The sequence below is a fragment of the Panthera tigris genome, chromosome A1 (assembly GCF_018350195.1).
Source record: "Panthera tigris isolate Pti1 chromosome A1, P.tigris_Pti1_mat1.1, whole genome shotgun sequence".
Classification (NCBI taxonomy): domain Eukaryota; kingdom Metazoa; phylum Chordata; class Mammalia; order Carnivora; family Felidae; genus Panthera; species Panthera tigris.
In genome coordinates this window covers 69,317,482-69,338,122 of record NC_056660.1, presented here as the reverse complement: position 1 = coordinate 69,338,122, position 20,641 = coordinate 69,317,482, and the positions used below count along the sequence as shown (strand labels likewise).

General features: G+C 41.7%; 1 protein-coding gene across 3 annotated transcripts in view; it reads left to right on the top strand.

Moving 5' to 3' along the window:
- Positions 1-20,641, top strand: part of SLC15A1 (solute carrier family 15 member 1) — a 55,612-nt gene that overhangs the window by 22,985 nt on the left and 11,986 nt on the right. For all 3 annotated transcript variants that reach the window (XM_042979556.1, XM_042979573.1, XM_042979563.1), the window contains 12 exons: positions 4,097-4,196; positions 4,373-4,463; positions 7,130-7,213; positions 9,695-9,777; positions 12,788-12,874; positions 13,679-13,768; positions 15,861-15,905; positions 16,065-16,097; positions 16,182-16,270; positions 16,772-16,853; positions 18,675-18,794; positions 20,093-20,239. In XM_042979556.1, the coding sequence (XP_042835490.1) occupies positions 4,097-4,196; positions 4,373-4,463; positions 7,130-7,213; positions 9,695-9,777; positions 12,788-12,874; positions 13,679-13,768; positions 15,861-15,905; positions 16,065-16,097; positions 16,182-16,270; positions 16,772-16,853; positions 18,675-18,794; positions 20,093-20,239 (1,051 nt within the window). The remainder of the gene's footprint in view (positions 1-4,096; positions 4,197-4,372; positions 4,464-7,129; positions 7,214-9,694; positions 9,778-12,787; positions 12,875-13,678; positions 13,769-15,860; positions 15,906-16,064; positions 16,098-16,181; positions 16,271-16,771; positions 16,854-18,674; positions 18,795-20,092; positions 20,240-20,641) is intronic.

The following is a 20,641-nucleotide window of genomic DNA, read 5'->3' as shown; positions in this document are numbered from 1 at the left end:
CAGTGCACACAGACACATTTTACCTACCCATTCTTTTACTGAAAACGGTAAGAGGTACAAAAGAATTCCATACATAAATCCTTGTCCAGTATTCAAGCGGTTGCTTTAAGTTTTTTAAATATACATACAAGTTTGTTAACAGAGAGAGTAATAATGATTTCAGGAATAGAATGCAGTGATTCATCACTTACATGTAACACCCAGTGCTCATCCCAACAAGTGCCCTTCTTAATGCCCCTCACCCATTTAGCCCATCCCCCCCACAACCCCTCCAGCAACCCCCAGTTTGTTCTCTGTATTTAAGAGTCTCTTATGGTTTGTCTCCCTCTCTGTTTTCGTATTATTTTTTGCTTCTCTTCCCTTACGTTCATCTGTTTTGTATCTTAAATTCCACATGAGTGAAGTCATATGATACTTGTCTTTCTCTGACTAATGTCACGTAGCATAATACCCTCTAGCTCCATCCACATTGTTGCAAATGGCAAGATTTCATTCTTTTGGATCGAGTACTCCATGACTTCTTTATCTAGTCATCCGTCGATGGACATTTGGGCTCTTTCTATACTTTGGCTATTGTCGATAGTGCTGCTATGAACATTGGGGTGCATGAGCCCCTTCAAAACAGCACACCTATGTCCTTTGGATAAATACTTAGTAGTGTAATTGCTGGGTTGCAAGGTAGTTCTATTTTTAACTTTTTGAGGAACCTCCATGCTGTTTTCCAGAGTGGCTGCACCAGTTTGCATTCCCCCCCAGCAGTGCAAAAGTGTTCTCTTTCTCTGAATCCTCACCAACATCTGTCATTTCCTGAGTTGTTAATTTTAGCCATTCTGGCAGGTGTGAGCTGGTATCTCATTGTGGATTTGATTTGTATCTCCCTGCTAATGAGTTTGTTGAACATTTTTTCATGTGTCAGTTGGCCATCTGGATGTCTTCTTTAGAAAAATGTCTATTCATGTCTTTTGCCCATTTCTTCACTGGATTATTTGGTGTTTGGATGTTGAGTTTGATAAGTTCTTTATAGATTTTGGATACTAACCCTTTATCTGATGTGTCATTTGTAAATATCTTCTCCCATTCCCTTGGTTGCCTTTTAGGTTTACTGATTGTTTCTTTCACCGTGCAGAAACTTTTTATCTTGATGAGGTCCCAATAGTTCATTTTTGCTTTTGTTTCCCTTGCCTCTGGAGACATGTCAAGTAAGAAGTTGCTGCGGCCAAGATCAAAGAGGTTGTTGCCTGTTTTCTCCTCTAGGATTTTGATGGCTTCAAGACTTATGTTTAGGTCTTTCATACATTTTGACTTTATTTTTGTGTCTGGTATAAGAAAGTGGTTCAGGTTCATTCTTCTGCATGTCACCGTCCAGTTTTCCCAATACCATTTGCTGAAGAGCCCATCTTTTTTCCATTGGATATTCTTTCCTCTTTGTCAAAGATTAGTTGGCCAAACGTTTGTGGGTGTATTATGGGTTCTGTATTCTGTTCCATTGATCTGTGTGTCTTTTTTGTGCCAGTACCATATGGTCTTGATGATTACAGCTTTGTAATATAGCTTGAAATCCAGAATTGTGATACCTCCAGCTTTGGTTTTCTTTTTCAGGATAGCTTTGGCTATTCAGGGTTTATTCTGGTTCCATACAAATTTAGGATTGTTTGTTCTAGCTCTGTGAAGAATGCTGGTGTTATTTTGATAGGGATTGCATTGAATATGTAGATTGCTTTGGGCAGAATCGACATTTTAACAATATTTGTTCTTCCAGTCCATGAGCATGGAATGTTTTTCCATTTTTTTGTGTCTTCTTCAGTTTATTTCACAAGCTTTCTATAATTTTCAGTGTATAGATTTTTCACCTCTGTGGTTAACTCTATTCCTAGGTATTTTATGGTTTTTGGTGCAGTTGTAAATAGAATAGATTCCTTAATTTTTCCTTCTGCTGCTTCATTATTGGTGTATAGAAATGCAACCAATTTCTGTGCATTGATCTTATATCCTGTGACTTTGCTGAGTTCATGGATCAGTTCTAGCAGTTTGTGGAGTCTTTTGGGTTTTGCACAGAGTATCATGTCATCTGCAAAGAGTGAGAGTTTGACTTCCTCCTTGCGAATTTGGATGCCTTTTATTTCTTTGTGTTGTCTGAATGCTGAGGCTAGGATTTCCAACACTATGTTGAATAACAGTGGTGAGAGTGGACATCCTTGTCATGTTCCTGACCTTAGGGGGAAAGCTCTCAGTTTTTCCCTGTTGAGGATGATATTAGCGGTGGATCTTTTGTGAATAGCTTTTATGATCTTGGGTTTTTATCAAGAAAGGATGCTGTATTTTGTCAAATGCTTTCTCTGCATCTCTTGAGAGGATCAAAAGATAGTAGATTGTGATAGTAATGTTAAGGCCCATGAATTCAAATTTCATTCTGCTATCAAGACTGTATTCCTGTGAATTATCTTCTCAAACAGGTTGAGTCCCTTCTCTGTGTTTAACTACTGTGAGATTGTGATTTATAATAAGAAATACGTGTTCAATCTTCCCTGTTTGGGGAACAGAGCTCCTAAAACCCTTGGAATTCCCTAAGTGATGAGAGTGGTGAACTGTCTCTTGTTATGTTGATGAGGTGACTTTGGGGACCTGGCTAAGGATGGAGCCTGGTTGCCAAAAGAACCAATCATGTGACTAGAGAGTTGGAACTTTCATTCCCACCCCCTGACCTCCAGGGAGGGGGAGAGGGCCTGGAGATTGAGTTAATATCCAGCGGCCAATGGTTTAATCAACCATGCCTATGTAAGGAAGCCTCCATAAAAACCCAAAAGGACAGGGTTGGAAGAGCTTCCAGGTTGGTAGGCACAGGGAGGTACGGGGGACAGAGGCACCCTGGAGAGGGCGTGGGAGCTCCGTGCCCCTTCCCACCTATTTTGTCCTGTGCATTTCTTCCACCTGAGTGCTCCCAAGTTATATCCTTTTATGATAAATTGGTGATCTAGTAAGTAAAGTGTTTCCTGAGTTCTGTGAGCAGCTCCAGCAAGTTAATTGAACCCTACAAGGAGGTCGTTTATACTGATTTATAGCCAGTAGGTCAGAAGTACAGGCAACAACCTGGGATTGTGACTGGTATCTGAAGTTCAAGGAGATGGTCTTTGGAACTTCCAGTTTGTAGCTCATCAGTCAGAAGCACAGGTGACAACCTAGGCTTGCCTGTGGTGCCTGAAGTCGGGGGGAAGGCAGTCTTATAGGACTGGGCCCTTAACCTGTGGAATTTTTTTTAAATTATTTTTTTTAGTATTATTTTTTGTCAAGTTAGCTAACATACAGTGTGTACAGTGTGCTGTTGGCCTCAGGAGTAGATTCCCGTGATACATCACTTACATAAAACACCCAGTGCTTATCCCAACAAGTGCCACCTTCGATGCCCATCACCCATTTCACTCTCTTTCACCCTCAGTTTGTTCTCTGTTTTTAAAAGTCTCTTATGGGTTTCCTCCCTCTCCGTAACCATATGGTTTTTTTTCTTTCCCTTCCCCCATGGTCTTCCGTGAAGTTTCTCAACTTCCACATATGAGTGAAAACATGATATCTGTTTTTCTCTGACTGACTTATTTCACTCAGCATGATACCCTCCAGTTCCATCCATGTAGTTGCAGATGGCAAGACTTCATTCTTTTTCATTGCTCAGTAGTACTCCATTGTATATATGTACCACATCTTTATCCAGTCATCATTTGATGGACATTTGGGCTCTTTCCATGATTTGGCTGTTGTTGAAAGCGCTGCTATAAACATTGGGGTACATGTGTCCCTATGCATCAGGACTCCTGTATCCCTTGGATAAATTCCCAGCAGTGCTGTTGCTGGGTAGTATGAGTTGTGGAATCTGATACTGTCTCTGGGTAGAGAGTGTCAGAATTGCTTTGATTTGTAGGACACCCAGCCGGTGGCCATGAATTGTTTATTGTTAGTATGGGGATTCCCCTCCCTACACTGGAAATTGGGCCCAGGAACCCAAAGAGAACCACTGTCCCTGGTCCTCTGAGGGAAATTAGAGGACAGAGAGACTCCTGCTTTGAAGAATCTCACATTTCTGCAATATCCCCTCTCCTTTCCCTAGGGCACTGTCCATGATTGGCCTGGCCCTGATAGCTCTGGGAACCGGAGGAATAAAGCCCTGTGTGTCCGCATTTGGTGGAGACCAGTTCGAAGAGGGCCAGGTGAGATCATGTGCCTTCACAGAAACTACATAAAACAAATATAAACATCCAGGAATTATTGCACGGACACCAAGTCTGTTCTCCATTTGATTCTTTTCAAGGACCGATCATCAGCCACATTTGATCAGTTGATATATAACCAAAGTCATATTGTAACCTTATCCTTTTAATTACAGGAAAAACAAAGAAACCGATTCTTTTCCATCTTTTATTTGGCCATTAATGCTGGAAGCTTGCTTTCTACTATCATCACTCCCATGCTAAGAGGTAAGACATATCCGGTTTTCTTTTTTTGAATTATGGGGAGAAAGTCAGGTGGCAAGTTTAAGTCCTTGTTTTGTTTGTTCGTTTTGTCCCTCTTTTCTCCCATTACGCTTCTGCTGTCGGATACTTCGAAATCCAGAAAATGAGCTTCGTGTCGTCTCTAATACTATTTGACTCCCTTATCCCAAAGACCACTGAAGAATCTAAAACACCCCTAGCATGGCAATCATTTTTTCTAAGTTTTTATTAATGCAAAGTCTTTACTCACAGTAAGAGAGAAGGCAAGAAAGAGGTGCTGTTTGGCAACCAGACCTGGATGGATCGTACTTGGCATTTGTGCCTTTGGGCACAAATTTGTGCTCCCCAGCGATATGCAGTGAGTTAGGAAGAATTTAGTGGCAACATTTTATTCTTTGCCTTCCTCTCATCTCAACTATTTCTTGTTGGTTTTTTTTTTTTAATTTTTTAAATGTTTATTTAGTTTTGAGAGAGAGAGAGAGAGACAGAACGTAAGCAGGGGCGGGACAGAGAGAGAGGGAGGCACAGAATCTGAAGCAGGCTCCAGGCTCTGAGCTGTCAGCACAGGACCCGACGCGGGGCTCAAACCCACAAACCGTGAGATCATGACCTGAGCCGAAGTTGGATGTTTAATTGACTGAGCCACCCAGGCACCCCTTAGCTATTTCTAAAAAAACTGCCCGGGAAGGAGAAGGAGACAGCAGCTGTCAAGAGCGCTCAGATATTTGTGTTTGCTGACACTCCACTGAGAGTCTGTGAATTTCCCACCTGAAGGGACTATCCGGGGACAGATTAGACAAAAACAACCCTGTGGTGTCCACACTGCAAATCAGATTCAATGATGAAAGAAAATATTTTGTGGGGATTTATGTATTTCTGCCTGGAGTAATAGTTGGAAGATGACCCTTAAATCCCATTCCAACTTGTTTTGTATAAACATTTAATAGCTTTGGGGCACCTGGCTGGCTCAGTCCATAGAACATCCGACTTTTGACCTCAGGGTTGTGAGTTCAAGCCCCACATTGGGCATGGAGCCTACTTAAAAAAATAATAATAAAGATACTTTATTCTTTCATTATGTTCCCTCACCTCCCCCACTTCCAGCTTCTAGTAGAATATGTACTTATGCATGTTTGAATTACAGAATGTGTTAAAGGATAATTTTAAAGGTAAAATCCTGGCTCTCACACAAATATAAAATGAGCATGTGCTGAGATTTTATATGACTAATTAGTGAAGAAACTGGAGGAACACTGCTATAATCAGCTCCAATAAGGATTTGAACAACAGAGATGTACACTCTTCCCAGAGGGAAGAGTGAGTTTGCATTGCCACGAACAGAATCATTTGGACAGCTATGAACAGGAAACATTTGCGTGACTATCAATTTTCTACAAGTTAACTTCTTTCTCTACTGAATTGTGAAGCGGTTAGTCAGTCAAAGACAAAGTCAAATCCCTTTCGGATCAGATTATTCCTGGAGGCTCCATTTCATTGAAAGAATTTCTAGGAGACCCTGGGTGGCTCAGTCGGTTAAATGTCCAACTCTTGATATTAGCTCAGGTCGTGATCTCATGGTCATGAGATCGAGTCCCATGTCAGGCTGAGCACGAAGCCTGCTTGGGATCTTCTCCCTCCCTCTCTCTCTGCTCCTCCCCCACTCGTGCTCATGCTCTCTCTCAAAATAAATAAATAAACATTTTTTTAAAAAAAGAAAAAGAAGGAATGTCCAATAATCTCTACTTCTCCTTCCAGAGTCTTAATTTTTTTTGCTCACCAATCCTAGGATTTCAGAGCTAGAATGGATGTGCAGTCAGAGGTTAGAAAACTATGGCTGATGGGCCAAATCCAGAAATCTGGACAAGACCATTGATTTGTCTATTGTCCATGACTGCTTTCACCTTACAAAGTCAAGGTTGAGTAGCTGGGACAGAGACTGAATGGTCCACAAAGCCTAGAATATTTACTTCCAGCTCTTCACAGAAAACTTTGTTGACCCCTGCCCTGGGCCATCTAATTGTTTTTTAAATAGCATGAATTCAGGAACACACAATCTTGATTTTCCAGGGTACTTTTGATTTTATTTACTGGGTCCCCTATCTTCAAGTTATTGTATCCAGGTCACTTTTAACTCTCCCACCAAGAAAATCCATATAAGGATTCCCACTGATTTTGGCTTGGCCAGTGTCAGACATCTATTTAGGGGCTAAGATTAGAACCTATGTTCGTCTCTTGCTCTTTCTACTACAAAGCTGCTGGGCTCAGCAGACAATGAAATTGATAAAGCAAATGGATAAGTCTAGAACATCAAGTAAAAACAATATGTAATAACCAGTTAGGGATTTTTTAAAAAACGATAACCATATATGAGCATTAAAAATGCCATAATGAGGGGCACCTGGGTAGTTCAGTTGGTTAAGCATCCAAGTTCTGCTCAGGTCATGATCTCACAGTTTGTGAGTTCGAATCCTACGTCAGGCTCTGTACTGACAGCTCAGAGCCCGGAGCCTGCTTCAGATTCTGTGTCTCCTTCTCTCTCTGCCCCTCCCCTGATCATGCTCTTTCTCTCTGTCTCAAAAATAAATAAACATTAAAAAATAAGATTATAAAAAAATGATATAATGAATTTTAATCTTATAATTTCTCCCCAGTTCAACAATGTGGAATTCACAGTAAACAAGCTTGCTACCCACTGGCATTTGGGGTCCCTGCTGCTCTCATGGCTGTAGCTCTGAGTAAGTAGAAATCAGTTGAATTAGTACAATCCTATAATCAGGTCAGACCCTCACATTAATTATTGTGACCAATTTTTTAAAACTTCATGGAATAAATTGTAATAATAATTCCCATGCTCTGAACATTCAAACAAAGTAGAGTTGGCATATTACTTCAGAGGAAATAAGATCAAAAAAGAGTTTACAGGAAATGGGATCAACTGAGTTGGGCTCTGAAAAGTTTGACACTATTTAGGCAGATTTAAGGAGAAAAGTGACAGAATCTTTTAGACTAGATGACCCCATGACCGAACGCTTTTGCTCTTATCAGCGTGTGCTCGTCTCCAGCTTGCCTCAAGACCCGGCAGCCTGGTCCAGTTAGCGTTTAAATACTTCCAGTGAACACCCAGATTTCCATAATACATCATCTTGAAATGGTTCTACCAGAGTATCTTCCCGTTGGGAGGAATATATGTGTCTATTAGATATATTCATTCACACATTAGTTCTTGGCACTGGCTTTTTAGGAAGTGTGGACAGTTTTCGCCCTAGGATAGTCTACATTGAAAGATGGCAGGTGTCTTCGTTTCCTGGGACTACCATGACAAAACACTACAGACTGGGTGGCTTCATTAGAAATTTATTTATCATCTCACAGCTCTGGAGGTGGGGAATCCAAAATCAACATGGCGAGAGGGCCCTGCTCCCTCTGAAGTTACTGAGAGGGATCTCTTCCAGGCCTCTCTTCTGCCTCTGGTAGTTCCCTGGCCTGATGCAGCACAATGCCAATCTGCCTGTGGCCTTCCCCTGTGTGCACATCTGTGTCCAAATTTGCGCTTTTTTGTAAGGCCACCAGTCATATTGGAGTAGGAGCCCCCTGAATGACCTCATCTTAACTCGATCTTCTGCAAAGGCTGTATTTCCAAATGAGGTCACATTCTGAGGTCCTGGGGGTAAGGACTTCAGCATCTTCTGGGGGCGGGGGGTGGTGGGGGTCGGGGACACGATTCAACCTGTAACGGTAGCACAAGCAGGAAACAGAGCCCAATACGCATCTCAGGCCTTTGCAGCTTCCCACTCAAATGAGAAAGTGCTGGCACTATCACTTTCTCTGACTTTTTTTCAGTTCTTCATAGTGTCAGTTATGCCCCCTCTTAACCCTGTTTGTTCAGCTTGTAGCAAATTAGCTTCACCCTTACATTCAAGCCAGAATTCCGTATTTTCCCTTTTTTTCTGTGTCCATTTCCTTCCATAATTGTTTAAATACTGCCACACTCCCCTAAAAAGCCCATATATACCTACTCCTCTCCGATTCTGTGTAAGGAGATAAAAAAAGGATCTCAAAAGCTGTTGTTTGAGGCCAGATGCTGTAGTCAGTTGGCATTAGGTAAATTGTCATTTAGTTTGCATGGGTCATTCTTACATCATACAATGTTTCTCGAATGGAAGAATTGAGAATAGGCCAAATTCTATGCATCAATGCTGTCTCTTGAAGTTTCTTTCAGCAGCAATCTTGTGCTTGAATTAGGCTTAAGTAATCAGAAGCTTAAAGATTAAAATATTTGTTGGCAAAACAGAGTAGACTCCATCTATGAGTATCTCTGCCATCTCTGTCTGGATTAAGGAAGATTGGCATCGGGTGAGGATTCAAGTATATTTCTCTTTATTCAACCATAAAGAACACCTATAACACAGGCACATACTTGGACATATGCTTTGAGTGGTAGCACTTCTCAAAATCTCAGGCCCTCTTAAATTGAGGAAATTAAGTGGCATTCCATTAACCCATCGGTGCTTTTAAATGATTAAACTGTGGTATTGGACAATCAGAAATCCTCATACGGTACTGGGTTTCCAGAGTCTCCTGAAGGAATGCTTTTTCTATTTTTACAATATGCCTTTTCTAGGAAGATCCATGGAAGAATTGCCTTATTGTAAAAGTGCTTTAACCTTGTAAAACTGTAGCCACAGATGCAAAAATTCACCACTGTTTTTCTGTACCGTGACCACGGAATGAACTCTGCCACACATGATTAAGTAAGGTTTTAACAAATTAGTTTCTTCCTTTTTCTGAAGATTTATTAAAAAAGAAGAAACTCTTCTGCCATTGCAATCAGAAAATTAAAGCTGTTTTTTGTCTTTATAGAATTATGTGCTGATCTGTTACGTGAAAGCACTTATTCCTTTGTCTCCCTATGCTTAAGAATAAACCTTGCACTTAAATAGCCGTATGGAGCATCTGTGAGCCACCCCAAAATGTGGGAAGTGGACAGTAATAGGCTCCAATGTTGGTATATGACAGCACAAATATACCACCGCTCAAAGCTTCTGTGATTGTTAGGATCAAAAGCACTTTCCAAACCGGGACATAGGAAGGCAAGCCCATTCTGTGAGTAATCCCAGTATTTCCAAAACAAGGTTGTAACTCAAATAAAAGCACATCTTCTAGGTCACAGGTAGTTCTGTCAAATGCCTTGTTAACATCTTCTTTTGCCTTCCCAGTTGTGTTCGTCATTGGCAGTGGAATGTACAAGAAGTTTCAGCCCCAGGGTAATGTCATGGCTAAAGTTGTCAAGTGCATTGGTGTAAGTATTTCAGTAGCTCTCTCTGTCAGTGATATTTAGCCACCCCAGAACCTTCTACCTCCTTCAAATTAAAATGCAATGAAGCATTGACTTTTCTTTATTTTTTTAAGTTTATTTATTTATTTTGAGAGAGAGAGAGAGACAGAGACAGAGAGCATGAGCGGGGAGGAGCAGAGAGAGGGAAAGAGAGCTTCCCAAGCAGGCTCCTCACTGTCAGTACAGACCCTGACACGGGGCTCAAACTCACGAACTGTGAGATCATGACCTGAGCCAATACCAAGAGTCACACACTTAGCCGACTGAGCCACCCAGGTGCCCCAACATTGACTTCTCTTTAAACATTTTCTTAATGTTCTTAACTATTTTGGTAATTAAAGTTTCTTATAAAACTGACCAAATGGAAAAGGACACAAACTGAACTCAAAAAGGGAGAGATAGAAATGGCTCTTGAACTTTCGAATTAGATCGGTAGTCAAAGAAAGGCAAAGCAGAGTGACTGTTCAGCTATCACGCTGGCTAACCATGGCTGATGCGGGTCGGGAAGAGTGAAACGGAAGTGGAGAGGCGAGGTTTGATGCTGCATCTCAAGGGTCTGGAGTGTCAGTAATGCTACTTTCAGAATTAAGACTAAGAAAATCACTTTTGAAAAGGAACACACAAAATGAACACAGATTCAAGTAGAAGATTATCAATGTAATATTTATAACAGCAAAATTTTATAACACAAAATTGCAGGAGAACAGTGCTTAACTTCTAGTAGATGTAGCCATGCTATGCAGCCATCGGAAGTCTTGTTTCCAAAGACAATTCGGTGACAGGAACATGCAGAATATGGTTTCTTCCATGTGCATCAACGTGATGTAATGCATACAGGCACATTTAAAGGTAGGAAAGGGGTGCCTGGGTGTCTCAGTCGGCTAAGCATCTGAATTCAGATCAGGTCATAATCTCAAGGCTCATGAGTTTGAGCCCCACATCAGGCTCCGTGCTGACAGCTCAGAGCCTAGAGCCTGCTTCAGATTCTGTGTCTCCTTCTCTTTCTGCCCCTTCCCCACTAGCATTCTGTCTCTCTCTCAAAAATAAACATTAAAAATTTTTTAATAATAATAAATTAATTAAAAAAAAATAAAGGCAGGAAATAAATGTTATTGTTGATCTATGCCGTCCAGCATGATAGCCACTAGCCTCATGTGGCTCTCAAACATTTGAAATGTGTTGTGTGCAACTGGGAACAGAATTTTAAATTAGATTTCATTCAAATTATTTTAAATTACACAATTTCCTATATATTGCTATATTATATTGTGAGTTCTCACTTTTTTTTTAATGTTTATTTTTGAAGAGTGCAAGTGGGGTACGGGCAGAGAGAGAGGGAGACACAGAATCCGAAGCAGACTCCAGGCTCTGAGCTGTCAGCACAGAGCCTGACGCGGGGCTCGAACCCACGGACCGCGAGATCATGACCTGAGCCGAAGTTGGACGCTTAACCGACTGAGCCACCCAGGTGCTCCTTCACTCTTAAATTTTAATGGGACACCTGGCTGGCTCAGTCTGTGCAGCATGCGACTCTTGGACTCAGGGTTGTAAGTTTGAGCCCCATGTTGGGTGTATTACTTTAAAAAAAATTTTTTTTTAATTTATTTTATTATTATTACTTTCACTCTTACACTTTAAAACTGATACTCAGTTCAGTGAGTGGAAAACTAAGTATATTTGGAACAACTTAGGTATATAAATTTAGTTTTTCAAACATAAATTTATGAAAAGTAAATACAAATCAAATAGTTCTGATAAAAATTGATCATGTTCTGTAAGTATAAAATATGCCCCGGGTTTTGAAGACTTGGTATGAAAAAAGAAATATAGAAATTCTCATCGATTGTAATATTTAATATTATTAATTTATTAATAATTGTTTAAATAATTATTGATTTAATATTAATGTTATTCTTATTACATATTAAGATCATATGTAAGATCATTTGGATTTATTGGATTAAATAATATATAACATATTTAAAATGAATTTTACCTGTTTCCCTGTTACTTTTTTTTTTACATTTATATATATCTTTTTTATTTTAATTCTAGTACAGTTAACATAGTGTTATATTAGTTTCAGGTGTATCCCTGTTACTTTTTTTCAAATTTTTATTTAAATTCTAGTTAGTTAACATATAGTGCAATTTGGGTTTCCACAATAGGATTTGGTGACTCGTAACTTACATACAACACCCAGTGCTCATCACAATACCCTTACTACCCATTACCATTTAGCCCATCCCCCTGCCCACCTCCCCTCCAACAACCCTCAGTTTGTTCTCTATCTTTAGGAGTCTCTCCAGGGGCGCCTGGGTGGCTCAGTCGGTTAAGTGTGTGACTTCAGCTCAGGCCATGATCTCAGGGTTTGTAAGTTCGAGCCCCGCATCAGGCTCGGTGATGACAGCTCAGAACCTGGAGCTTGCCTCGGATTCTGTGTCTCCCTCTGTCTCTGCCCCTCCCCTACTCATGCTCTGTCTCTCTCTGTCTCAAAAATAAATAAACATTAAAAAGAAAATTAAAAATAAAGAGTCTCTCCTGGTTTGTTTCCCTCTCCCTCCCCCCATATGTTCATCTGTTTTGTTCTTAAATTCCACAGATGAGCGAAATCATATGGTGTTTGTCTTTCTCTGATTGACTTAGATCCCTGTTACTTTGTACTATGGCCAGCCGAAAACCAAAATCACAAATGGCATACATTATATTTCTCTTGAATGCTCCTCTCTAGGGGGCCCAGAGAGTAAAGTAGTAAGAATATGACTTTGTTTACCCCACTCAAAGGCTCATAGTTAGAAAGAGATTAGGAATAAATGCAGGTTCTTTTAGCATCATCATTACACAAGTTTATACGATATATACGTTGTTTCTCTCACAAACACAGCTTTCCATTAAAGGCAGTTGTATTGAAATGTGTTTCCCTCATAAAGTAATCGGTTCTGTTTTGAAATGTGATTTTTCTTCCTTCCTTCAGTTTGCCCTCAAAAATAGGTTTAAGCATCGGAGTAAGGAGTTTCCCAAGAGGGAGCACTGGCTGGACTGGGCTAAAGAGAAATATGATGTGAGTGACCGTTATCGCTGCAGTTTTCTTGGGGTCTTCCTCCAGCACGGGGACAGCCACAGTGGCGGTTCGTATGATTAAGGCCACGTGGACAAAATTATCAGTTGTATCCTTGTAAACCTGACTAGTGTTTTGAACAAGACTATGCAAGAATGTGTGTTAATGTTGAGAAGAACTTGATAAACGGTGGGTATAGCTGGAAACAACATTATCTTTTCATAGGTTTTCATTTGGTAGAATCGGTTATTAATTATGCGTGATTGTGGTCACGTAACCAGTGTGAAAACAGAAGAATCAGTGAACAGTGGTGGTGGGGTTACATTTATTGGAATTACATTTAAATTCTAGTACTATGCCTTTTATTTATTTATTTATTTATTTATTTATTTATTTTATAGTTTATTTTTATTTATTTTGAGAGAGAGAGAGAGAGAGAGAGAGAGAGCAAGCGGGGGAGGGGCACAGAGAGAGGAAGACAGAATCCCAAGCAGGCTCCATGCTGTCAGCGCATGGATGCGGGGCTCGAACTCACGAACTGTGAGATCATGACCTGAGCTGAAGTCTAGTTGGACGCTTATCCGACTGAGCCACCCAGGTGCCCCTAGTAAGATGCCTTTTAAACTGACATTCGCACTCATTTTAAATAGCTGAGGAATTCTGGGTTTTCTAAAAAAATTTGTGGGAGGGTTCTTTGGAACAATTAGTCACCTCCCGGCTTGTCTCTGGTTGCACGTGTCTATACTGAAACAACACTGCTGACAGCTGTGAATGACACTGATTCATCCTTCCCCATTTCATCCACAGGAGAGGCTCATCTCTCAAATTAAGATGGTTACGAGGGTGATGTTCCTGTATATCCCGCTCCCAATGTTCTGGGCCTTGTTTGACCAGCAGGTAATGTAAAGCTGTGTGTGTTTCTTTACATCTTTATTTAGCAAAATTCCTTGGGCGCTACCACGGACGGGGCAGTACTTAGTATTTAGCTTCTAAAAACGTTTTCTTCCAGTTTCTTTTTTATACTTCGTTTATTTACTAAGTGTTAGATCACACTGAGTTTCTTTAAAAAAAAAACAACAACACAACTCTAGATGGTTCTATCCACATTTCTGTTGCAAAACAATGAAGAAAATCAGGTGTGGTCAGCTTACAGAGCCTTGGGAAAGACTTGATCAAAGTATCTAGGACTCTTACCAGTTAAACCAAGAATAAAGAGCTTTTCTACTGATACAGTGTGCTCAGAGGATGTACAGTATTGCCTTTTTTGGGATCCACAGAACATTTAAGCTGAAAAAGGCCTTGATACCTTCTGCTCTAAAATGGAATGCTTGAGCTAGAAGTACCATCCAAGGATGTGAAATGACTACCTAAGTCATTCTGACCAGAGCAAGGAACTCAAACTCAGATCAGTGCCTTGTCACCCTCCTCTTGCTCCCGCAACCGGAAGACATGTGCCTAGGAAGTTTTCAGATTTGGGTTAAACAACTCAATGCGTGAATACTCGGTTGCCAGAGTAATGAGATAGTGTTTCTTCTAGAAACTGCAGCTTTAAAAAAAATTATAAACGCAGGTCCTTTTATTGTACAGGAAGGGTTATTAGAAGGACAAAACAACTCTTGGAAAAAATTTGAGTGAACACATTAATCTCCTTAGTTGTAAATATGGGATTTAGACCAGCATCTTAAGCACAGGGAGGCAGCTTTGCGTGTTGAATAGGAACCAGCTGAATAGGAATCAGATTTGCTCTAGAAGTACACTCATCACCTTCTAGCTGTATGACTGGGGCGGGGGGCGGATTCTGTAATGCTCCTGGAAGGGTAATCGCCCATGGCAAGGCTGTGCGGATCAGAGACCGTGCATAAAGTGATCCGTGCCTGACATCTCTTAAGAGCTCAAGCAGTGGTGTACTTCTTGACTTTCCATAATGCCTTCTAAACGGAGTTGACAGATTGAAAACTTTATGTGTTCAGTCCTCCATGGAAATAATTACATGTACCTGTATACAGTCCTGAATCCTCTTTATATAAAATAAGTTGAATGTAACTAGGCTGCAGGGTTAAATCCATCAGTCTTTTTTAAAATGTTTATTTATTTATTTTGATGGGGGGGGGGGGCAAGGGGAAGGGGCAGAGAGAGAGAGGGAGAGAGAGAATCCCAAGCAGGCTCTGTGCCATCAGCATGGAGCCCAAGGTGGGGCTCGATCACACAAACCATGAGATCATGACCTGAGCCAAAATCAAGAGTTGGATCCCTAACCAACTGAGCCACCCAGGCGCCCCTGAACCATCACTCTGTTGGTGGATTTCTACTTCAGGACAACCTAGACTGTCAAACACAGCTCTTAACAATAATGATGTTCTTGGAGCGCCTGGTGGCTCAGTCAGTTAAGTGTCTCACTCTTGGTTTCTGCTCAGGTCATGATATTGTGGTTCGTGGAATTGAGCCCCACATTGGGCTCTGCACTGACAATGCAGAGCTCGCTTGGGGTTCTCTCTCTCTCTCTCTCTCTCTCTCTCTCTCTCTCTCCCCCTCACCCACTCATGCTCGCTTTCCCTCTATCTCCCAAAATAAATAAATAAACTTAAAAAAAAAAAGATGTTCTTGAAACTGTGATGCCAGTGAATGTAGAATATCTTACGTGTACGTAGCTGCCTCCACCTTATAAGGTGATGCCATGCTTTCCAACAGGCCCCAGCCTGTGTCTTTGTATTTCCTAAGGATGGCTGTCTCTCAGAAGAGCGCTTTCTAGATTCTTCCCTGGGGTTGAGAACTATATGTTGTGTTAACCTGTGCAGCAGAAATGCAAGTTGTTTGGTTTTACCCAGCGTGACAATGGAGCTGGAAGATAAACTTGAGGTTTAAATCCCATAACATTTAAATCCCATAACATTTCAGACCTCCTTCCTGCTCTGGAAGAGATGCAACATTGACTCGTAAAACGTTTAAAACTCATGTTCCCAAATGATGCAGTGAACGTATTCATTTTTAGGGCTCCAGGTGGACGCTGCAAGCCACAGCTATGAGTGGGAAAATTGTAAGTTCGGGACGTCCAGCTATTCTCCCTCCCCTGGTCACCGCTCCTCTGTTTTAGTCCCTTCACCCTCTTTCCCTTCCCTGTCACGACATTCTTCATCCTCCCCAACTGATCACCTCTGGGAACTGATCAGTGAGAATCTCCCCCCGCTCTTTTCAGGGACTTCTTGAAATTCAGCCGGACCAGATGCAGGTAGGAGAAGATGTTTAAGTTGCTTTCTGAGATCAAAGTACCTTTGAGACAACAGCTAACGGTTCCTCTCCACTCCACCCACAGACCGTGAACGCCATCTTGATCGTCATCATGGTCCCCATAGTGGATGCCGTGATATATCCTCTGATTGCAAAATGTGGCTTCAATTTCACGTAGGTTCTCGGCAGGTTGGGGGTGGGGGTGAGGCCCTGTCAGTCCCAGGGCTTTGCAAATAGACTGCACTCCATCAGCTGGAAAGAATGTCTCCCCTCCCAGCACACCACCTATATGATGGGGTTTTTAAAGAGTTATATTTGAATGAGAGGTCTCTGTGCTGATGTTTCTGGAAATTTGCCCTTAACATAAAAGTGCTGTAAAAGGCAGCCTGAAAAGCTTCTAGTTAAAGCTTTCATGTATGTAGATGATAGAAATGTTAACTGTCATCCAACGTATCGCCTAAGCCACAGTTTCTAGAAATTAAATGTGAAAATGCAAATAAGCTGCATTATATATATCCTTCCTCATCTCAATCAGAAATAAGAGAGGAAGAGATACTTTCGAACAGTATTTCACAGGGAAGTTAGTTTTGTTTGGGTGGATGGCGGGAAAAGAATGTTATCATTAGCTCGCTTGTGTCTGAGGCTGGTTGAGAGTCACTCTTACTTACGTCTCAGCTCTTTGAAGAAGATGACAGTTGGAATGTTCCTGGCTTCCATGGCTTTCGTGGTGGCGGCAATTGTGCAAGTGGAAATTGATGTGAGTTGCCCTCTGGTCCCCCAGTGGCTTTTCCTGCGGGTCAGGTGGAACCTTCGGAAGGCTTCTTTCTCTGGGGCTGTGGGGATCAGGGGAGGCCAGGGTCTCTGCCGACAGACTGTCCTGGAGCCAGAGACAATGTGGTTGTGTTGCAGGGGCAAAATGGTCCTTTTCGGGCAGTGCGCACTACAGGTTCTCGTCACTGTGAAGGGGGCAGCCTGCAGTAGAGTCAGATGGGTGTGCTTCGCTTGAGAAGTATGCATGGCAGTGACACGGGGAGTTTCCATTGACACGGTTTATGTAAGGGGAGCGGGAGTTCATGGAACTTGTTTTTCGCAATCTGAACTCCTAGGAAATCTGGTTAGAAGTTCATCACTCAACAAACAAGAAGCACTTTGAAAATATGTAAATTGTCTTTGGGAAGACGCCTCTGTGATCTCAAGTTTCTAGTGATGTTAGTCCCCACTCCAGTCCACACTCAGTCTGTTGGACCCACAGGGGCACTAAACCAGGTTTCTAGTGCTGTTAGTTTGAGACCAGGCCCCGGAAACGGGCGTTACGTAGTGTGTAAGACAGGAGGTAAACACTCCCCTCCCACCTCTCTCCCCTCCTCCTTTCTCTGTCTCGGTCTGTCTCCTCCCCTCTGTCTCTGTGTGTGTGTCTCTTTCTGTCTGTCTCTCTCTGTTTCTGTCTTTATCTCTCCCTCCCTCCCTCATTCTCTCTTTTTAAATTTTTTTAAAATTTGGAATTGTGATAAAACATACATTAAAAAATTCACCATCTTAACCATTTCTAAGTATACAGTCCAGTCCTGTTAAATACATTCACAGCATCATGCAATCAATGTCCAGAATGCTTTTCATCTTGCAACACTAAAGCTCTGTGCCCATTAAAAACAGTTCCCCATCTCCCCTCCCCCAGCCCCTGGCAACCACCATCCCACTTACTGTCTCTATGAGTTCGTACACTCTTGGTACCTCATCTAAGTGGATTCATACACCAAGTGTTCTTTGCTGGGTGGCTTGTTTCACCAAGCATAATGTCCCCAAGCTTCTTCCATGCGGTAGCAGGTGTCAGAATCTCCTTCTTTGGTAAAGTGGAATCATAGTCCACTGTTGGATGAACCACGTTTTGTTTATCCATTCGTCCATCAGTGGACATTTGCACTGCTTTCATGTTTTGGCTACCGTGCGTCGTGTTCCTGTGAACGTGCATGTACTCACTTGCTCTGGAACATAGCTAGCTTTCTGCAAAATGAACTGTGGGACTAGTGTAGGCTTCTAGACTAGAATAGAAAGGATTGCTCCAGGGACACCAGGATTTGAGAGAGAGCACTACAGGGAAAAGGCAGAAGCCCTGAAGGAACGTGTGGAGGCAGGAGGGCATAGGATACCTATGGAAGGATGTCGAGAGCACTGTCAGGGCTGTGGTCCAGGCTCCCAAAGTTAGAGGGGAAGATCGTGGCCTCCAGGAGAGTAGATCTCACGTGTCACAACAAGATAAACATTCACTTGGGCTGTGGTTACTCTGACCTCCTCAGATAGCAGGCTTCATAACCTGGTATCCTTTGACTTGGAGGTGGCTAGGTAAGACCCAGAGCAGCCTCTTTGTGATTTCTTCCATGTTTTGTACAAGCATCATTTTCTGTGGGTGCCATGAGGTGAACAACTGAAGACTTCACAGGGGAGTTTGGTATCTCAGCCGGTGCGGCTTTCTGTGCTGTAGCAGGGGTGGGGGTGGGGGGATGGTGACTGTTGTGCTAGGGCAAGCTTATCTTCAATATGCATGGAGACATCGCTGCTAATCTTCTTTTATTTTGCTCAGAAAACTCTTCCAGTCTTCCCCAAACAAAACGAAGTCCAGATTAAAGTACTGAATATAGGAAATGATAACATGACTGTATATTTTCCTGGAAGCGCGGTGACACTTGACCAAATGTCCCAGGTAAGTAGAAGGGAATTCAACTTCCTTTTTTATCTTCTGACCTGAATTATAATAGGATTTGAAGAAACTGATCTTCTTGACCCTTATGTAATTCCTACAACAAGTCCAGAAGTGAAATGTCTTGTTATCTTGGTCTCATTTTGGCCTCACTCCAGACCAGTGTGCCTCAAACTTTAATGTACATGTGAATCACCTGGGGAGCTTATGAAATGCAGAGTCTTAATTAGTAGGTCTGAAATGCTGCATTTTTAACATGCTCTCTCGTGCATGGATCCACATTTTAAACAGCAAGGATCTGGCAATGGTTCTCTACTAGGGGCTATTTTGCCCCCAAAGGGGACATTTGGTAATTTCTGGAAACATTTTTCATTGGCACAACTGAGAGTGTGCTCTTGGCATTTCATATGTAAGAAGCCAGAGATGCTGACACACAGTCCCACAACAAAGAATTATCTGGCCTCAAATGTCAATAGTGCCAAGGTTGGAAAACCCTAATCTGGATGGTCGCTGGTCTCAATTGGAGGTTCTCATCCTTGGGTCCATACTGGAATCGCCTAGAGAGCTTTGAAAATTCTGATACCTCATAGATTTTGATTTAACTGGTCTCACTCCTGTTCAGCCACGGTTGAGAACCGCTCCCTTATAGCTTATGAAACTGACAATCTCGAAGAAAAAAGAAAATTTGACTTCTGAGTGCTCAGAGCAGCCCAGTACTGATTGTCACCAGGGTTATGGCTTTTCCTCTAAAACTACTCTTTGACCAATGGTAGAAATGATTTCCAGAACATTTATTTTCATAAAATGAAATAATAGTAAAATGCTGTACAAAAAGTATAATTATTGTGTAACACTAAAGAAGTTCATGACAGAGTTCAAAAGAGTGGGTGGGAGGCTGAGACAAACCAATGCCAGCTTCTGCAAGGCTTTTCTTTCTTCCTTTCTCCCTCCCTCCCTCCCTCCCTCCCTCTCTCTTTCTTTCTCCCTTCCTTTCTTCTTTCCTCTCTCTCTCTCTCTCTCTCTCTCTCTCTCTCTCTCTCTCTCTTTCTTTCTTTCTTTCCAAGTAGCTTCTGTGCCCAATGTGGAGCTTGAACTCACCACCCTGAGATTAAGAGTCACATGCTCTACTGACAGAACCAGCCGAGCACCCCCCGCCCCGCCCCTCAAGGCATTTTTTTGATGTGTATGAACGTCAACTGGGGATGTCAAATGATATGCCATGGCAGTGTGCGGTTATTCTGCGTGACAGTACAGAATAAGATGCTATGGTATTAACTTTGACTCCTTATCTCCCGTTATAGACAAATGAATTTATGACGTTTGATGTAGACAAACTGACAAGTGTAAACATCTCTTCTACTGGATTACCCATCACTCCAGTAACTCATAAGTTTGAGCAGGGCCATCGCCATACCCTGCTAGTGTGGGCCCCCAATAACTACCGCGTGGTAAGTAGTTAGACACCTACAGCTGATTCTTTACTATTTGTGATGTTGGAAACAGCCTGTGAATGGTGTGACTTTCTTTTACCCCATGTAGTATAATTATAATTATATAAGATCATCTTCAAGTCTTCCTTCTTCAAGGGTACAAGTCATTTGACTTCCAATAAAAGTTTGAGTGATAGATGGGAAGGATTAATATTAATTAAAATGTTTAAAAAGAACTTTGGGGCATGATATAGTGGGGGGGGGGGGCGAGTGCATACAAGTCACACAGAATACATATATGCATTCTTAGCAACTTTTTGAGATAAAATTTTAAATATATCTTTAATTGTATTGGTTATAAAATTCACACTGAGTAATTGGAAAATTAAAGCAGTCCCTTAAAAATGTAGTAAATATATC